Below are 15,429 nucleotides of genomic sequence, written 5' to 3' on the forward strand. Positions count from 1 at the left end.
CAAATGCAGAGACCAACAGATGCAATGAAGAAATTTGTACAATAGATTTAAAATATATTGGATAAAAGTGTAAATTGGCAGTCTGTGTTTGAAGGTATCTCTTTTTGATGTATTTTGTAACAATGGTTTCTCTCATGATTTTGGTTAAGTTGCTGCTTAGTGGAAGACATAGCCCCGAAATACATATTTTAGTTCCTGACTGATGGAGGGTTGTGATGGCACCAGTGTTTCTGACAAGTTTAAAAGGCACAAGGATAAAACACTAGACAGCATTCCAGATTTCTCAGCAGGAAAATGTAAATCTCCTTAATTTTATTCCTACTGAGCTGTGGCAACTAAGGTCTTGTATTTAAATCTGAATTATTAAATAGACAGCATGATGATGATAGGAGCAGGCTATGTGTTATATGTATCAACAAGTTCTCATAAGCCAAATACCTTGTCAAAAATTCATATTCCCATCTATGCATTTGTGATAAAGGGGAATAATTTTAAGAGTATTATGCCTTTTATTCTTAAAAGCCTACCAAGGATATTAGATTAGGGAATGGAGTGAGATTTGCCATGTAAATTGATAGGTGAAAACTTCTAGCTTTAAGCCTCTAGAACCTAAACTTAACCACAGTGCCGAAGAAAAGAGCCACATCTAAAAAAACCTCAGCAAAGTGCACACAGGTTGCAGTAATATAGAAAGGTCAGATATTGTATGATATCTTTAGCATAGTTTATCATTTACTTTAGAAAAATGTTCTTGAAATGTATTTAACAGGCAGCTCAGTTCATTACCAATTGTGAAAATTTTTGAACGTGAAAAGGTTTTGGGTTTGGGTTTTTTTTTTTAAATGTGTTGATACTGTAAAAAAAAAAAAAAAAGGCAGTTGGCAGCCTCAAGCTGAGGTATTATATCTGAGATCTCATCTCGTAGAATCTCTTAGTGTTTGATGGTGACTATAGGATTTGGAGCTCTTGCAATACAGATTAGAAATCGCAGCGAGGTATGAAACAATAGTAAAGAATGATGCATGCTCTCTGCTGATTTTATGCACCTTTATAAAATATAAGGAGGTGACATATGTACACTGCTGCATGGAGTTACATACTAAGCTTGATGCAAGTGAATAGTCACCCACTTTAATGAGCTGGTCTGTGGACTTGCATGGACTATGGGCATGCATAGTGAAGCATGAATGGTAGTGTTTATAGAATCAGGGCCTAAATGCGATATATAAACATAGTTCACTTGCCACTTAAGTATAGATACCCCTGCAGGAGAATGTAGTGAATTTAGCAAGAATGTTATTCTTGCTAAATGACAGCTTTTTTGAAGAGGAAATAAAGATCTGTTTTTCTAAATATAAAGCAATAATCTTAATGGAATGGTCCAATTTGAGCATTTGTCAGACCTTTTCAGTAAGTGCCGTTAGATATTTAAGGACCAAAGCAGACATTATTCTGGTTTATTCAAATAACTGCATCTCTAGAAGTGCTTTGCCTGTACTAGTGTGCTTAAGAATCGATTTCTTAAACTCAAAAGCATGTAATCTCCTGAAGTATTACCTACATTTCTTACCATCATTTTATTCCTACAGAATTTTCTAGCAAAGTAGTTCATGATCTTGTCTAGTTGATGAGACTGGACAAGTTAGTAATGTGAGAATGAACTTCTGCAGACAGTACAGCTTTTTAAAAGCAGAACTGTGTATATTCTTTGTATTCTGGGAGGGACTCAGCCGTGCTCTGTCCAGAGCCTAAAAAGAGAGTCCAAATTGCCATAGCCTACTCAGATAAAAGCCACGTGATCTCATTAGCACTGTGCTGGACCCAGACTTCGAAGCATTACAGAAAGGAAGCTCAAGATGCAGGGGTGGTAAACATAGTGTCACAGCTTATGGTTGATTTTGTGCTCAATCTGATTAAATGCACATCAGCCCAGAATATGCTGTTTACATGCAGGCAGAGTCTGAAGGCCATGATTTTGTAATTGCAAAAAAAATTTCAAACATTTTTTTGCATACTTGAGAATTGTTTTATACATCTTTTCTTTAGAAAACTCAGTGATGATAATGTCAGACACAGGCACCACTTATGCAAACTTTACTGATTTACTGCAGTCATGGGACTAAAGTTGGGAAACCAGCACTGTCAACTTCCTAAGCTAATGTGACTGCAGAACTGGCATATGATGCCAAGTTATGGGCTGAGGAGTGATTGTTCACTTGAGAATAGCTTCTGGCTAGAATCCTGAGCTTGTCTCTCCCTAAAACTGGTGTATTATTCAAATGAAGAATCAATTAAAAGTATCAGTTTTGCTTAATCTTTTTCCATTAGTATATTGGATAAAAATTATTAATATTTCAAGATAATGCTTTCAGTAAAATGTTAATTGGAGTGACTCTCATTTGTTAATGTGAACTGTTATAAATGTCCAAAATACATAAAGAACTTCTGGTTTTGCTTATTCTTAGGGAAAGGTGGAGATAATGTCTTTTATCTAACTCAGTAGGCCAAATTCAGCTGTGACTATGGTCATATGATTGGATGGACTGGATCACATGGAACATGTTGCTGCACAGAGTTTGACTCTCTATATATGCTAAATTGCTGTCAAAAAAGATCATATAAGGATGTAAAGCTAACATTGGAGTATCTTGGTCTGCCTCCTATTTTCTCTTAATTTATCCAGAAAGAACATTCTCTATTTATTTTACAAGTTAAAAATGAAATTCAGAAGTAACTATATTAAGTTTCCTCCAGTGAAGCCTACTGTTTTAATTGGCAGACAAAGTGATGGTTCCTGTGAATGAGAGTCTTCCCATGCAGTTCAAATGAAATGGAGTCCATCTAATATTGTGTTAAGTTAAAGGTTTTATTCTTGAGAGAGATGGAAACAGAACTCCTGTTAAAAGTCAACTGAAGTAGGGTAGTTAACTCCCTAAGACATTGTGAATGTCATTAATTTGTCTTGTAAAAGATAAGGCAATTTGGTTGCTACTTTTCTATTTCCTTTCAAGCCTCTTTGTTTGCTGGTTCTGCCATCATAATAGCATGAGTAGATATCTTGAGGATTGCTTTTGCTGAGCTTATTGGAGTTTTAAATTTGTTTTGACTTAAGATCTAGTAGCAAGTCTTGTTTTGAATTTGCAGTGCAAGTTGATTGCATAATTGTGAAGCTGTTTGACATGTGTGATACAATTTGATTTGCATTTCTGCCAGTTTTCAACTGTAAGAAACAAAATCTGCTAGTAACAATTTTAGCAGGAGTCACTGGAGGGTTCTTACAGTTTGTTTTCTATTTCCCAGAGACTGAAAGATGACACTCTTATAAAACTATCTGAACACTTCACATTATTGTTTAGCTGAGCTGTATATGTTGATGTAAGTGGCTTTGATATTTTCAGGGGAAAAAAGAGTGAAAAAATATATAAAATACATATTTATATATAATATATATATATATAATGCAGTATAGAATGGAAGAAGCAATATAATGCTGACAGAAACAAGGATTTTTTTAAAAAAAGTAATTGAATTATAGCAAATAGCCATTAGGATGTTTTATGGAAAAGCATAGACTTCATCAAGACCCAATTAGAAAACTTGAAACCTATGATTATACTGGTATAGAGGTACTTTTCCTCTGGCAGGATACATATATAGAGTTGGCAAGGTGTTTGCCCCATGACCAACAGATCCTGGAAATCTATGGAAGAGACACAGTCTTGCCCATGCAGACAACAGCTATATTCAGGCTGGCCTGTGCATGTTACACCACTGGAATTTTTTCTGATAATATGGCTCTGATTGTCATTGATTGATTTATTTTCTTCCATTGTGCAGTAGCAGGGAGACTTGAAATAGCATTAATTCCTGAGTAGATTGTCTCTGGAAAAGCCACAGAATTAGCAGGTGATACTATCATAGAGAACAGAGTAAAAGGAAACTGAACTGGCAGCAGCATGTAATCCAATAGCAATACAGGTAAAGTAGTTAAGAAGTGTTAGAGATCATACAATAACAGAAATGGCAACACAGGCATCATTTCCATGAGTTAAGAGAAAGTCTAACAAACTATGCACTGGAAGTGAAATAACTGGCTAGAGACCAGAGAAGTAATTCTGAGGATGCAAGATCTTTGTGGTGCATGGAGAGCAGCTGATTTAGAACCAAGGTGGGTTGTTTCAAATTATGCATCTTCTTTAAGCTGGTACAAAAATGTGTGACTGTTACTTGTTCTAAGTACATATACAGAATTGCTATGATTTTATATAAAACATAGGACTGTAAAAGACTACTTTGGTCATTCTCTGTGGTTCCCCACAATTACAGTCAACTGTGAAATAATGCCTACTTCATTTCAGCCTACAGAACATACCACGAACCACAAAACTTTTTTTTCAATACCCTATAAAAAACTAAAGGTGATGTAGTACAGGAGACCAAACTGCATGGAGACTACAGTGTGCCATAAGGCAAAACCAGAAGAGGTTGAGGATACCACCAGTATTTGAACTACTACAGATAGCAGTAGTAGTAGTAGGATCTGTAGTAGCCTCCACCACAGATCATTGTTTTGAAACCAAGCACACAGGCAAATGGAGGCACAGAAGCCTCTTGATTGCACATCTTGTATAATTCCTGCTGTTGCATCACTCCCAGTGAGCAATCTCTGATGGTTCAAAGGCAAACCCCTCTTCACTATGTCACCAAAAATCAATTACATATGAAGAAAAAAAAATTGTTGTGGCACAATGCAAGGCTCTATACCATAATGAAGAATTTTTGCCTTTGAAGCCAAAATAGTGTCAGTTAGGTCATTCTCACATGAGGACCCAGCTTCGCTACATGGCAGCTTATACTGTACCTTTACTGTGCTTAAAAATAACCCCAAAACAACAAAAGCTAATCACAGTTCTCACAGTTGGACACTAGAATAACTGAATATAAAATTTGGTCACTAATATTTTAGAAGTTTGTCCCACTTTCTCTGGGAAGTTTCTGGAGCTGTTTGTGTCTGATGCATACCATCATGCCTCTTAAAATTATTCTTCAAAAGAAAAATACAAAATAGTGACAAAATAATCAAGGCAACACAAGGAAAATACTTTTAAAAAATATGCCCATCACACTTAAAGCTACAGCTGCTTTCAGCTGAATAGTTTCAATTCTGCTGTGATAGATTGGTATTTTTAAATTTGCAATACCCCTGAAGACTGTAACCACAGATCTTAAATCTGTTATTCACAGGCAGGTATGTCAGGCTGGTCACAAGATCTTCCCTCAGTATGTTTAATGGTCAGCTAATAATATGTTCAAAACCAGGTATTTTTTTCACTTCAACCACTGCATACAAGTGGCTAAAGTTAACTTGTCTCCTTCATGCTAGTGACAATTTCTAGTCAATTTTATTTCACAGTTGTGATTTTTTTTTTTTTTTTCCTTGCAGCGGCAATCTCCCTCTCCCACTGCTATGGCTTGTTCCTTACTTGTTTTCTCTGTTTCTCTAGCTGGAAAGAGACAGTGTGCTATTGCTGATCGGTATTTAAGTGTGCCAAGGAAATGTTTAACAATACAGATCTGCTCATCTTTCCCCAGTAGTCACTAAATTGATTCCCTCTCCTTTACTAGCAGCCAATTACTATAAAACCTGTAGGAATTTACTTTCTGATTTCTCTTACTTTTTAAAATTTGCTTGAAATTAGTTCAGCAAAGTTGGAACACTTTGTGACACAATTTTACCTTACTCTTGAAATGTATCTTGAATGCATTTGCCTTGTTTACTTATTTTCAATGGCATAATAATACAGATGTTAGCATTTTGCAACCTGCTTTGCTACTTTACTTTAGACTATAAAAGAAGAGTAAGCATAAAGAAAGAAATGCTATATATATCCCAGAAGTGCTATTATGTGCTAATATACAGCATCTTATATAGAGCTCAGTAGGGATGAAGAAAAACCCTCACAGTAAAAACGCAAAAACCTCATTGCTGATCTTTTTCCCAAATAAGAGATGGGGATAAGAACAGCCTAATTCCTATTGTTTCCTATCAAATCAAAGACAGTCTTCATACTGAGCATAGTAATATTCTTTATATGATAAACAATGTTACTACTCTTTGCCTAAAAAGCAAAGAAATAAGACACATGATCCCAAGATAATGGCAAAGACAGTGATAATGACAGTAAGAGTTAAGTTTACTTGCTGCTAGTAAATTATTCATGTATATGGAAAAGTACACAAGATGCAGCAAGGAAAATTCCAACTGGACCCAAGGAAAAAAATTCCACAATGAGGATTGCCAAGGGTTGAGACAGGTTGCTCAGAGAGGCTGTAGAATTGCCATCCTTGGATATATTCAACTTTATTTGGATAAAGCCCTGAGCAATCTGATTTAACTTTAATGTTAGACCTGCTTTGAGCAGGGGCATTGGACCAGATGGTGTCCAAAGCTCCCTCCAACCTAGTTAGTGGGGTAGTGTATGGTACTGTTCTAGTGGATAGGGAATTTAGCATTGGAAATAAAAGATCCAAAAGTGGTTATATTTGGTGTTTTTCATACCTGAGTAAATATGCAGTAATTTTAAGTAAGTTGCCAGCAGTTTGAGGGAGATGATCTTCCTCTCTATTCAGCACTGATGAGGTGACATCTGGACAGCGCTGTATCCACTTCTGGGCTTCTCAGTACAAGAAAGATGTGAAGCGACTCCAGCACAGGGCCACATACATGATTAAGAGACTGGAGTATCGGTCATACGAGCAGAGGCTGAGAGTGCAGGGACTGCTCAGCTGGGAGGAAACAAGGCTCAGGGGGATCTTATCAGCATGTATAAATACTTGGTGGGAGGGAATGAAGATGAGGAAGTCAAACTGTTCTCAGCAGTACCCACTGACAGGACAAGAGGTAATGGGCACAAATTGAAACACATGAAATCCCATCTGATCACAAGAAAACTTTTTTTTGCTATGAGGGTGGTCAAAACTGGAACAGATTGCCCAGAGAGATGGTGCAGCCTCCATCTGTGGAGATATTCAAAGCCCAGCGGGACACAGTCCTGGACAACCTGCTCTGGCTGACCCTGCTTGAGCAGAGGGGTTGGACCAGATGATCTCAGGAGGGGTCTTCCAACATAAGCAAGTCTGCGAAGTTTTCAAGATTTTAAAAGTCATAAAATAGCATTTCCATCAGATGTCTAGAGACTCAGTATTCAGTGAAGGTGAATGTGAATGCCGTGGCTTCCCTTTAAATATCATTCAAATTGCTCCACAACGTCTCTTAAGAAAAGTAGGGATTTTTTTTTTCTTCATTATTTTCCCAGGCCAGATGTGTCCCAGTAATTCTTCCGTCTACAAAATACAAGTAACTCTTAGGATAACTGGAGGGTAATTGGAGACTTGCCTAGAAACAGACTCCAGTGTAGCTCTATGGGGATGTAAGGTTGTAGTCATGTGGATCTACTTGCAGAATTAGAATTATTCACTCATTTCAAATGTTACTGAGAACTTGGCTGTATTGACCAATATTTATTTCCTCTCTGGAATTTACTTGCAAATTAACATCAAGCATTGGTATTTTTCAAAAATGTTGGAGCTGCATTAATGAGTAAAATTAATGAAATGCTTGGAGTTCACAAGTTCTTAATTGTCCTGGCTGTTCCTTTAAAAAGATACATTTTATTTGTATTAAATGTAAAGAATTACTCTATTTCACATTAGGATGATCCAGTAGTTGTTCAGGGATTTCAACAAACTACTCCTCTACTTTGATAATGCTTAGAAACCAGTCTTTTTTTTCTATGTGTTTGACAAGCTCATATATGTAAAAAAAGACTTAGTTTAAAAAAAAAAAAAAAGTACTGTGTTACAGGACACTCACTCTGAGAACTGCTGAGTACAAGTCAGTTGATAGGAAAGTTAGAAGTTTAACAAACATGGAAAAATGAGAGCAGCTGTATTTTCATCAATGAGTTGAGGGCTATAATCACCCTCTCTGTAATACCACATTTGCTGTTGCTAATACATGATATATATTTACTCTGACTAGCTCAGTTTATTTGTTAATTCTGTTTCTCTCATAATATGAAAATGACCACCTTGTTTGATTCAAACACTATTCCTCTGTTACCTTTTAACTGCTATAAGTAGATCAAAATGCTCACATCGCTTATATGGCCCTATATTTTAAAATAAACCTGTTGTATGCAATGCTAGGAGTTAGCTACCTTTGAAATTATAATTAATTCATAAGCATTTCTTAATTTAATTTGCTTCCTCATGATATAAAGTAGGATTAAGTATTTAAGGATCTTTGTTATACTACTTTCCTCTGATAATGAAATGAGAGCTGCTTCTGTACTGCTTCTCATTTGTTCTGTATGTTGTGGTCTTGAAAGGTGCTGAATGCCTCAACTTTCGTCGTGTTCAGTGACAGTTAAGGGCACTCAGTATCTCATAAATACAGCTTGGTACCAGCACAACAAAGCTCCTATGTTGTGGAGAGATGAGGCAAGAATTTGTCACGTGCACTGTCACTTACCTGGCATGAGACTGTTAGTCCTTAAAAGAGGGACTTCAGTATGGCTTGTGGGAATCTATACCAGTTGTGTATGTTTGGAAGTATCACAGCTGCTGTGCAATTCTTATTGTATGGGCTACACAGTATAATAAATTATGTAACTCTGTGTTTTTAATGTGCTTGAATAGAACATTGTGTATCCATTATTGTGTACACACAGCCTAGCTGATAAATTTGCTTAGAAATGTTTTGTTTTGTTTTGTTTTTTCCCCCCCAAGAGGGACACTTGATAAACTATGCTTTGAAATCTCACGTAGAATCCAGTTTGTTTTTAAAACAAATCTTACCAGAGGCAGTCATTTTGAAACAGCCAGGAGAGCATCAGCAGTTGCTTGCTTAAAATGCATGTATATAAGTTTGATAAGACTGTATCATGCTTAGTCTACATTCAAGCAGGGCCACTCTCGTACTCATTCTGAAAAATGTCAACTTCTGCTACACTGACAGAATGTGGCTACTAATTAAAATATTCCCATGAGGTATATATATTCTATGTTGTCTACTTCCTCTGTTAGAGTTTAGCATTCTCTAACCTTTGACCTCGGCAGTGAGTGCTTTATGGTATAATAATGCAAACAATGGTTAACAGTAGAAGGCCAAAACCATCAAAACACAACTTTCTGTTAAACTATACCACATGCTGCTTTGAAAGATTTTTAGCTTCATAAACTTTTGTTCACGTTGCGGAATAATCTCATGCAAGATGAACATTTTATCAGGAAAAATTATGCACATTCTGTTGAATTACTCTATGTCAGGTTTATCATGCATTCACCACTGCACTGTAGCTTTAATTGTAACAGTTTTTAACGCACTTGACTCAGCCTGGCAACTGAATTGATGTAAATGGAGATCTACTGGAGGGTAAATATTCCAGAAGTAGGAATGGACGGCAGGAGCAGGCATACGCTATTTAAAGCCTTCTGCTGTTACAGCACATACCCAAGGATGAAAGGGAGACCGCCTTGGAGGGCCAACGCAAAATGATTATTTATTTCAAACGCAGAATGGAAAAGCAAAGACCTAGCACAGTCACAGGTAATGTGATGGTACTGCAGCTAATACAGGAAATGCCTCCTCCTAATTTTGTGATTATTGTTACAAGGAGCACAGAAGAAATTTGCTAGAAATAGTGCCGTTGAAAAATACCGTTAACGCAGCTTTAGTTTTATGGAGAATTTCCTGGTAATGTGGTGCATTTCCGCGAGCAGGAGAGCAAAACGCAGATGCGTTGAACCACGGAGGCAGCTTTCACTCGTGCTTAATCGTTCTCTGGCTAGTAGGTCCCGGCTCGAGGGAAGCACATGTATAACTGTTTACAGGATTTGGGCCTAACTTAGCCCAGTGGTTTAGTATTTGCTCTCGAGGGATGGAGGAATGGGTTTAAGTTTCACCCTTCCACGGGCAGAGGCCGAAGTTATTTTTAAGAAACGGCGGAGGGGCCGAAGCGGGGCGAGTGTCGTGCCGCTGGGAGCGGGCTGGGGGCCGCGGGCTGCGCTGCGGCCGCTCCGGCGCTTACCTGTGGCCGGCGGCGCCTCCGCTCCGCTCCCCTCCCGCCTGCCCGCCGCCTCGCCTCGCCTCGCCTCGCCTCCGTGGCCCCCGGTGCCCGGGCCGGCGGGGCGGCTCGGGGGCTGCCGGCGGCTCCCGCCCCGGAGCGGCGCTGCGGGCCGTGGCGCAGCAGGGCTCGGCCGGGGAGCAGCGCCTGCGCGCCCGTCCCGCCCGCCCGCCCTGGGACCGGCCGCGGCGGCCTGGCGGGGAGGGGAAGGAGGGAGGGCTCGAAGGCGGTGGGAGGCGCACGCCGTTTCCCTTTCTCTTTCGCTGGGCGGCCGCCCGCCCGCCCGAGGCCGCTGGGCTGCGCCGCGCCAGGTACGGCGGGGGGCCGAGGCGGGAGGCGCCGCAGGTGCGGGGCGGGGGGGACGACAGGAGGCGGGCGAGCGGGGCGGGGGGGGGGAGAGCCCGGCCGCCGCCGCCGAGCCGCCCCGGCCGCCGCCCTCTCCTGCCGGCGGGCTCCCGCGGCGCTGGGGCGGCGGGGAGGGCTCCTCCCCGCGGGGGCCCTCCGAGGCCTGCGGACCGCGGCGCGCCCTCGGCGGGGGGGTGCGCCGGGCGGGCAGCGGGGCGGGCAGCGGGGCGGCCGCCGACCCCGCCGGGGCTGGGCAGCGGCCCCTGCACCTGTCACGGCGGCGCCCGGCAACTCGTCCGGCGGGCGGGCGGGCGGCCGCAGCCTGGCGGAGCTGGGGCAGGGGCAGGGGCAGGGGCAGGGGCAGGGGCGCTGCCTCGGACCTCGGCTGCCGAGCGCCGGGCACGCAGCTGCTGTTATGTAAATAAAAAGGCGGGTGCCCCTGCCAAGTTCGCGGCGACACTTGTCCTCCGGGGCATCGGCACCGTGCTGCCAGGCTTACCCTCCCTTCTCTCCCTTTCCACGTGTGTTACAGGTAGGAAAATGACTCGCCTGGCACAGGAGCAGGAGTTACGAGCCATGTCCCCGTGAGACCTCCAGAACTAGGAGCAAATGCCTGGAGAAGTCCCGCCGCACAGAGCAGCGCCGCAGCTCTTGTGAACCGCGGGCGTCGACACCTCTCGGACTTGCTCCTCTGGCCCCGCGCACTCTGCCAGCATTTCCCACCCCACGAATGGCTACTCAGAGGAAGCACTTGGTGAAAGATTTCAATCCTCATATCACCTGCTACATCTGTAAAGGCTATCTCATCAAGCCAACTACAGTAACCGAGTGCCTCCATACCTGTAAGTAGTACTTGGCAAAATATTCCCTTCTTCACAAGCGATGCTTCCTCGAAGTGTTACGTGTTTGATGTGACCTCTGTGCCGGTTTTTGTTTACCTCTGAAGTGTCGCACGAAATGCTGTGCGGTTTCTGGTGGCGTTTCCTAGACACTGGCCTGCCACCTGGGTCATCTTGAGGGCACGTCGACTCTGCTTAACACCTTGCAGAGTAAAGATACCCCTTGGCTTTCCCCCAAGCGCTAGCAGTGATTGTGCTGGCTCTAGCACCAAACGTGTATCACTGTGGCCTGGCTGATCACAAGTAAGATCGTTAGGTCTGGTGTGGTATTTTGATAATATAACTATGCTTTTGAAAGTTAAGCCAATGTCTCTGTTGGCAGTGCGCATGACGGATACGCCGGTGTGGTCAGTACCGGCTCGCGTCTCTCTGTAATGCGTTCCATGGCACAATGCATAGAAATACTTGAAAGTTGGCAAAATATTTATTTAGGGAGTAGATCCCTTTGAATGAAACTGACTCAGGAAAAATTATTCAGGTTGGCTTATGCTCCTAATACTTCTAAAACATTGGTGTGTATGAATTATATTAAACATATGAATAGTCCTATCAAACTCAGTCGTCTTACTTCCACATGCTTGACTTTTTTTACATTTATTCTTGGATAGAAGATAGTTTGCTTGGACCTTCTTGAGAACTTGGCATCTTTCCAAATAAAATCTGAATTCTTCTAAAAGAAGAGTAAGGGGAACTATATGTTTTCTGGTAGATTTCCTATTTTTAAACCTTTAATAAATATCAGTTAAAAGCCTTGGCTTAGCATGGCCTGTCATTTCTGCACAGTGTTGTTCTTGCAGTTGTTACTGCCTTCGCTGTTATTTTTTGTGTTATGGTGTTAAGTTCCTAGTATATCAAGCACATAGAGAATTAAAACATATCATTCCTATATGTTGTTCCTAGTACAAAGATAATATTGTTTACCATTATAGTAATATTATTTTTAGTTTAGTTTTTGAGAATAAATAATGTTGAACTGACTTTTTCCGAGTCTAATACCAGCTAAGGATTATAAAGTGTTTTGTAGTATTATTCTTCTCTTTTGGGTTACTTAGTAAAGGATTTTAAGTTGAGGACTAGAGAAGTTAAGCGAAGTGTCATAAGAACTTGAAATAAAACAGGAGGGAGAGAGGTATATTAGCTATTATTAAATTACCTTTCCTTTAAAGAAAATGGAAAAGTTCCAGCATTAGTTAATTTTTTTATGCTTGAAGTTTGATGAACAGTACTAACTTTTAAAAGGTTGGGGTGAGGGGAAAGAACTTGCATCAGAAATTAACTCAGACTTAGAAAAAAAATTGGTTTTATTACGATACATTTCTGTTTGGATAATTTATTTGTTTATTTACTTTTGTTCCCATTACAAAACAATAATGGCACAAGGAGCATTTTTTTCTCAGCAACATCTGGGGTTTTTTGTTCACTTGTAGATTGTGAGCTCTTCACTGAGACAGCTGTGTTACTGCCTAGGCACCAGATAAGCACACGTGAATTTTACTGAGCTGCCATCTATTTGCACAGGTTTCCTCCCAGAAAAGCTACCACGTTTGGGTCATTAAGTAGAACTGCAGGAAAGAAGGTGGTGTTTCTTTAAAGCAAAGTTTAGTTGCCAAAATATGAAGTTTACAATGATGGAAAGGAAAATGAAAAGCTTCAAGTGGTGATATGGAAGTCTTATGTCTGTAGAGGAAAAGGTGATCTCCATGTTGCAGAATTCAGGAAGATACTCTGATAAGTTATTTTACGCTTTGGCTTTTAGAATTCTTTTTTTTTTTTTTTTTTTTGAAGTACAGGTATGGTTCTTCAGTCACATCCAAATAGCTACCACAAAATACAGTGATTTTAGCTGTCCTTTGGTATTTGTCTTGTACTACTAATTGCTGTAATTCATGCACAAATGATCAAAATCTGCAGGTATTAATGGTTTAAAAAGCAGCATACATTCATTAGATACTGGGAGTGCAATGTATTACTCTGGACAAGATGAAAAGCGTGTATTGACCTAGATGTTCTCCAGTGATTGTAGAGGAACTAATGTGATCAGTAGTAACCAAATGAGTTAGCGGTTAATTCACATCTTCTGTGTTGCTGAAAAATGTTGAGTAGTAAAGTTCTGCTCCGACAAATGTGTGGCTTTTTAATAAAGAGATGTTTCTGATGGGTTTTTTGGAAATGTTGGACAGACTAATCCACCATTTACTGGGAAGAATAAGTGCAAGTTGGGCATCAGCAGTACAAACTTTCCTATCTCTGTTGGAAAGGAAATGCTTATATTACTGCAAAATAATTAATTATTCTGCAAATTCAGTACTTTGTTTCTTTTTTGCTACTTGCAACAGAATGGTTTTGTCCTATGGACTGAGACCTTTTTTCCTAGTCTGTTACACAGCTGTCAAGGATGTTTAAGAACTCTCCTTCCCAAATCATGCCGACACACATGGAGATCTGGGATCAGGCTCTTGCTTGTGAAGACCAAGGCAAAATGATAGTGAGGACTTCAAACTTTTCTATATAATCTATTCCTGAATTGTTTCCCTCATTCATTAACAGACCCACATTTTGTCTGAACTTCCTTCAGCTACTAGCATACTTGCAGAATCCCCTTATGTCTCTCATCAGTTTTAGCTGTGGCTGGGCTTTAGCCTTCCTAATTTTGTCCCTAAGTGCCAGAGCAATGGTTTTATATACTTGTGTTTCCCATCCTTGTTTCCACTTCTAATATGCTCTATTTTTGCATATTAATTAGGAAGCTTGTGCACTAAACAGTTCTTCTGACAAAATTCCCTGTGCGATGGGCTGGTTAGCTCTTGAGGTCTAAATAAATTTTCTTTAAAGAAAACCAGCCAGCTCTCTTAAGTACCTTTCTTTCTAATGATAGCCTCCTTGGGAAATCTGACTAGCAGTTGCTTAAACAAGCTGAAGTCCCATCTCCTGAAGTTCAGAATCCTATCTCTGCTGTTTAACTTTGTGTCCTTCCTCGAGATCCTGAACTCCATCATCCTGTGGTCACTGCAGGGCAAGCTGCCATCTGCAGCTGTCTTCATCGCCAGTTTTTTCCCGTTTATGAACAGCAGATCAAGTGGTACATTACTCCTAGCTGGTCTCTCTAGTATTTGCCTTAAGAAATTGTCAGCCAATGCAGTCTAGAAACTTTCAGAAAAGTCCTTCCATGCAGGAAAATGACCAGTGATGTAGTTTTCAATATCAAACCACTGATCTTGCAACCAGAGTGTTTTTCAGATTTTGCTAAAAACTTCCAGTCTCACCAGGACATCCCAAAAGAACTTTACTGCAGCAAAATTTCCCACCTGCAGACAAGCAAGCTGAGCTACTTTCATACTTCTTTTCCTGCAAAAGCTGCAGACAATGGCATGTAGCAGGTCTTAAAGGTTAGCAGATCTGTCTTATTTTGAAATAGAAGATTTCAACCCAGAAAGTCTTTCCTGATCACCATGTACTGAAATTATTGCTACTTTTTAACAGTAGCGAATCCAGTCTGACTCTGTCTGGTAATTGTAATTGACAGTGGAGTAGTCTCACATGTATAGTTTCTGAGAAGGATGGTTAAGTATATTAAAGTTTTCTGTCCTGTTTTTATGCAGACACTTTCCCTAAAAGTAAGTGCTTCTAAGGCAGGTTTAAGATAGCTAATTAAATACTAATTAATAGATACTAATTAAATACTTCATTAAACATACCAAATGACTTGTTACATCTCTGTGAGATGGGTTTGATGTTCCACTAGCTGTGTGTATCCTGTGCCCCTCCTTTGCTCACTGGATCAAAGAGTGATTAACTTTGAGAGAGGAGATCCTTGGAAGACTTCAAAGGATGAGTTCTGACAAAGAATTTGTCCCGCAATTAACTAATTAAACTTTCTCTTGTAAAATATTTTGTTTAAAAAATGCAATATGAAGTTTTATTTAGGTACCTTGTTAATTAGCATTTTAAAAATAAAAGATACGTACTTTTTTTTGTTTGCGTAAGATGACATACAGCACAGTCCTGACACTTGTATCTGTATTTTTCAGCTGATTACAGAGATCTGAAAGAATGCATGA

General features: G+C 40.3%; 1 protein-coding gene and 1 long non-coding RNA gene across 5 annotated transcripts in view; one reads left to right on the forward strand and one right to left on the reverse strand.

Moving 5' to 3' along the window:
- PCGF5 (polycomb group ring finger 5) overlaps positions 1-15,429 on the forward strand; it is a 76,095-nt gene that overhangs the window by 26,708 nt on the left and 33,958 nt on the right. For 3 of the 4 annotated variants that reach the window (XM_069796599.1, XM_069796598.1, XM_069796601.1), the window contains one exon: positions 11,005-11,314. In XM_069796599.1, the coding sequence (XP_069652700.1) occupies positions 11,203-11,314 (112 nt within the window). In that variant the 5' untranslated portion in view covers positions 11,005-11,202. Of the gene's footprint in view, positions 1-10,335; positions 10,439-11,004; positions 11,315-15,429 lie in introns of those variants that run through there. The other variant, XM_069796600.1, reaches the window with a different exon arrangement.
- Positions 9,538-10,290, reverse strand: LOC138687731 (uncharacterized). Its single transcript, XR_011326862.1, has 2 exons — positions 10,092-10,290; positions 9,538-9,862 (listed from the first exon to the last, which is right to left on the reverse strand). It is a non-coding gene; the product is annotated as an uncharacterized lncRNA (long non-coding RNA).

The sequence above is a fragment of the Haliaeetus albicilla genome, chromosome 11 (genome assembly GCF_947461875.1).
Source record: "Haliaeetus albicilla chromosome 11, bHalAlb1.1, whole genome shotgun sequence".
NCBI classification, from domain to species: domain Eukaryota; kingdom Metazoa; phylum Chordata; class Aves; order Accipitriformes; family Accipitridae; genus Haliaeetus; species Haliaeetus albicilla.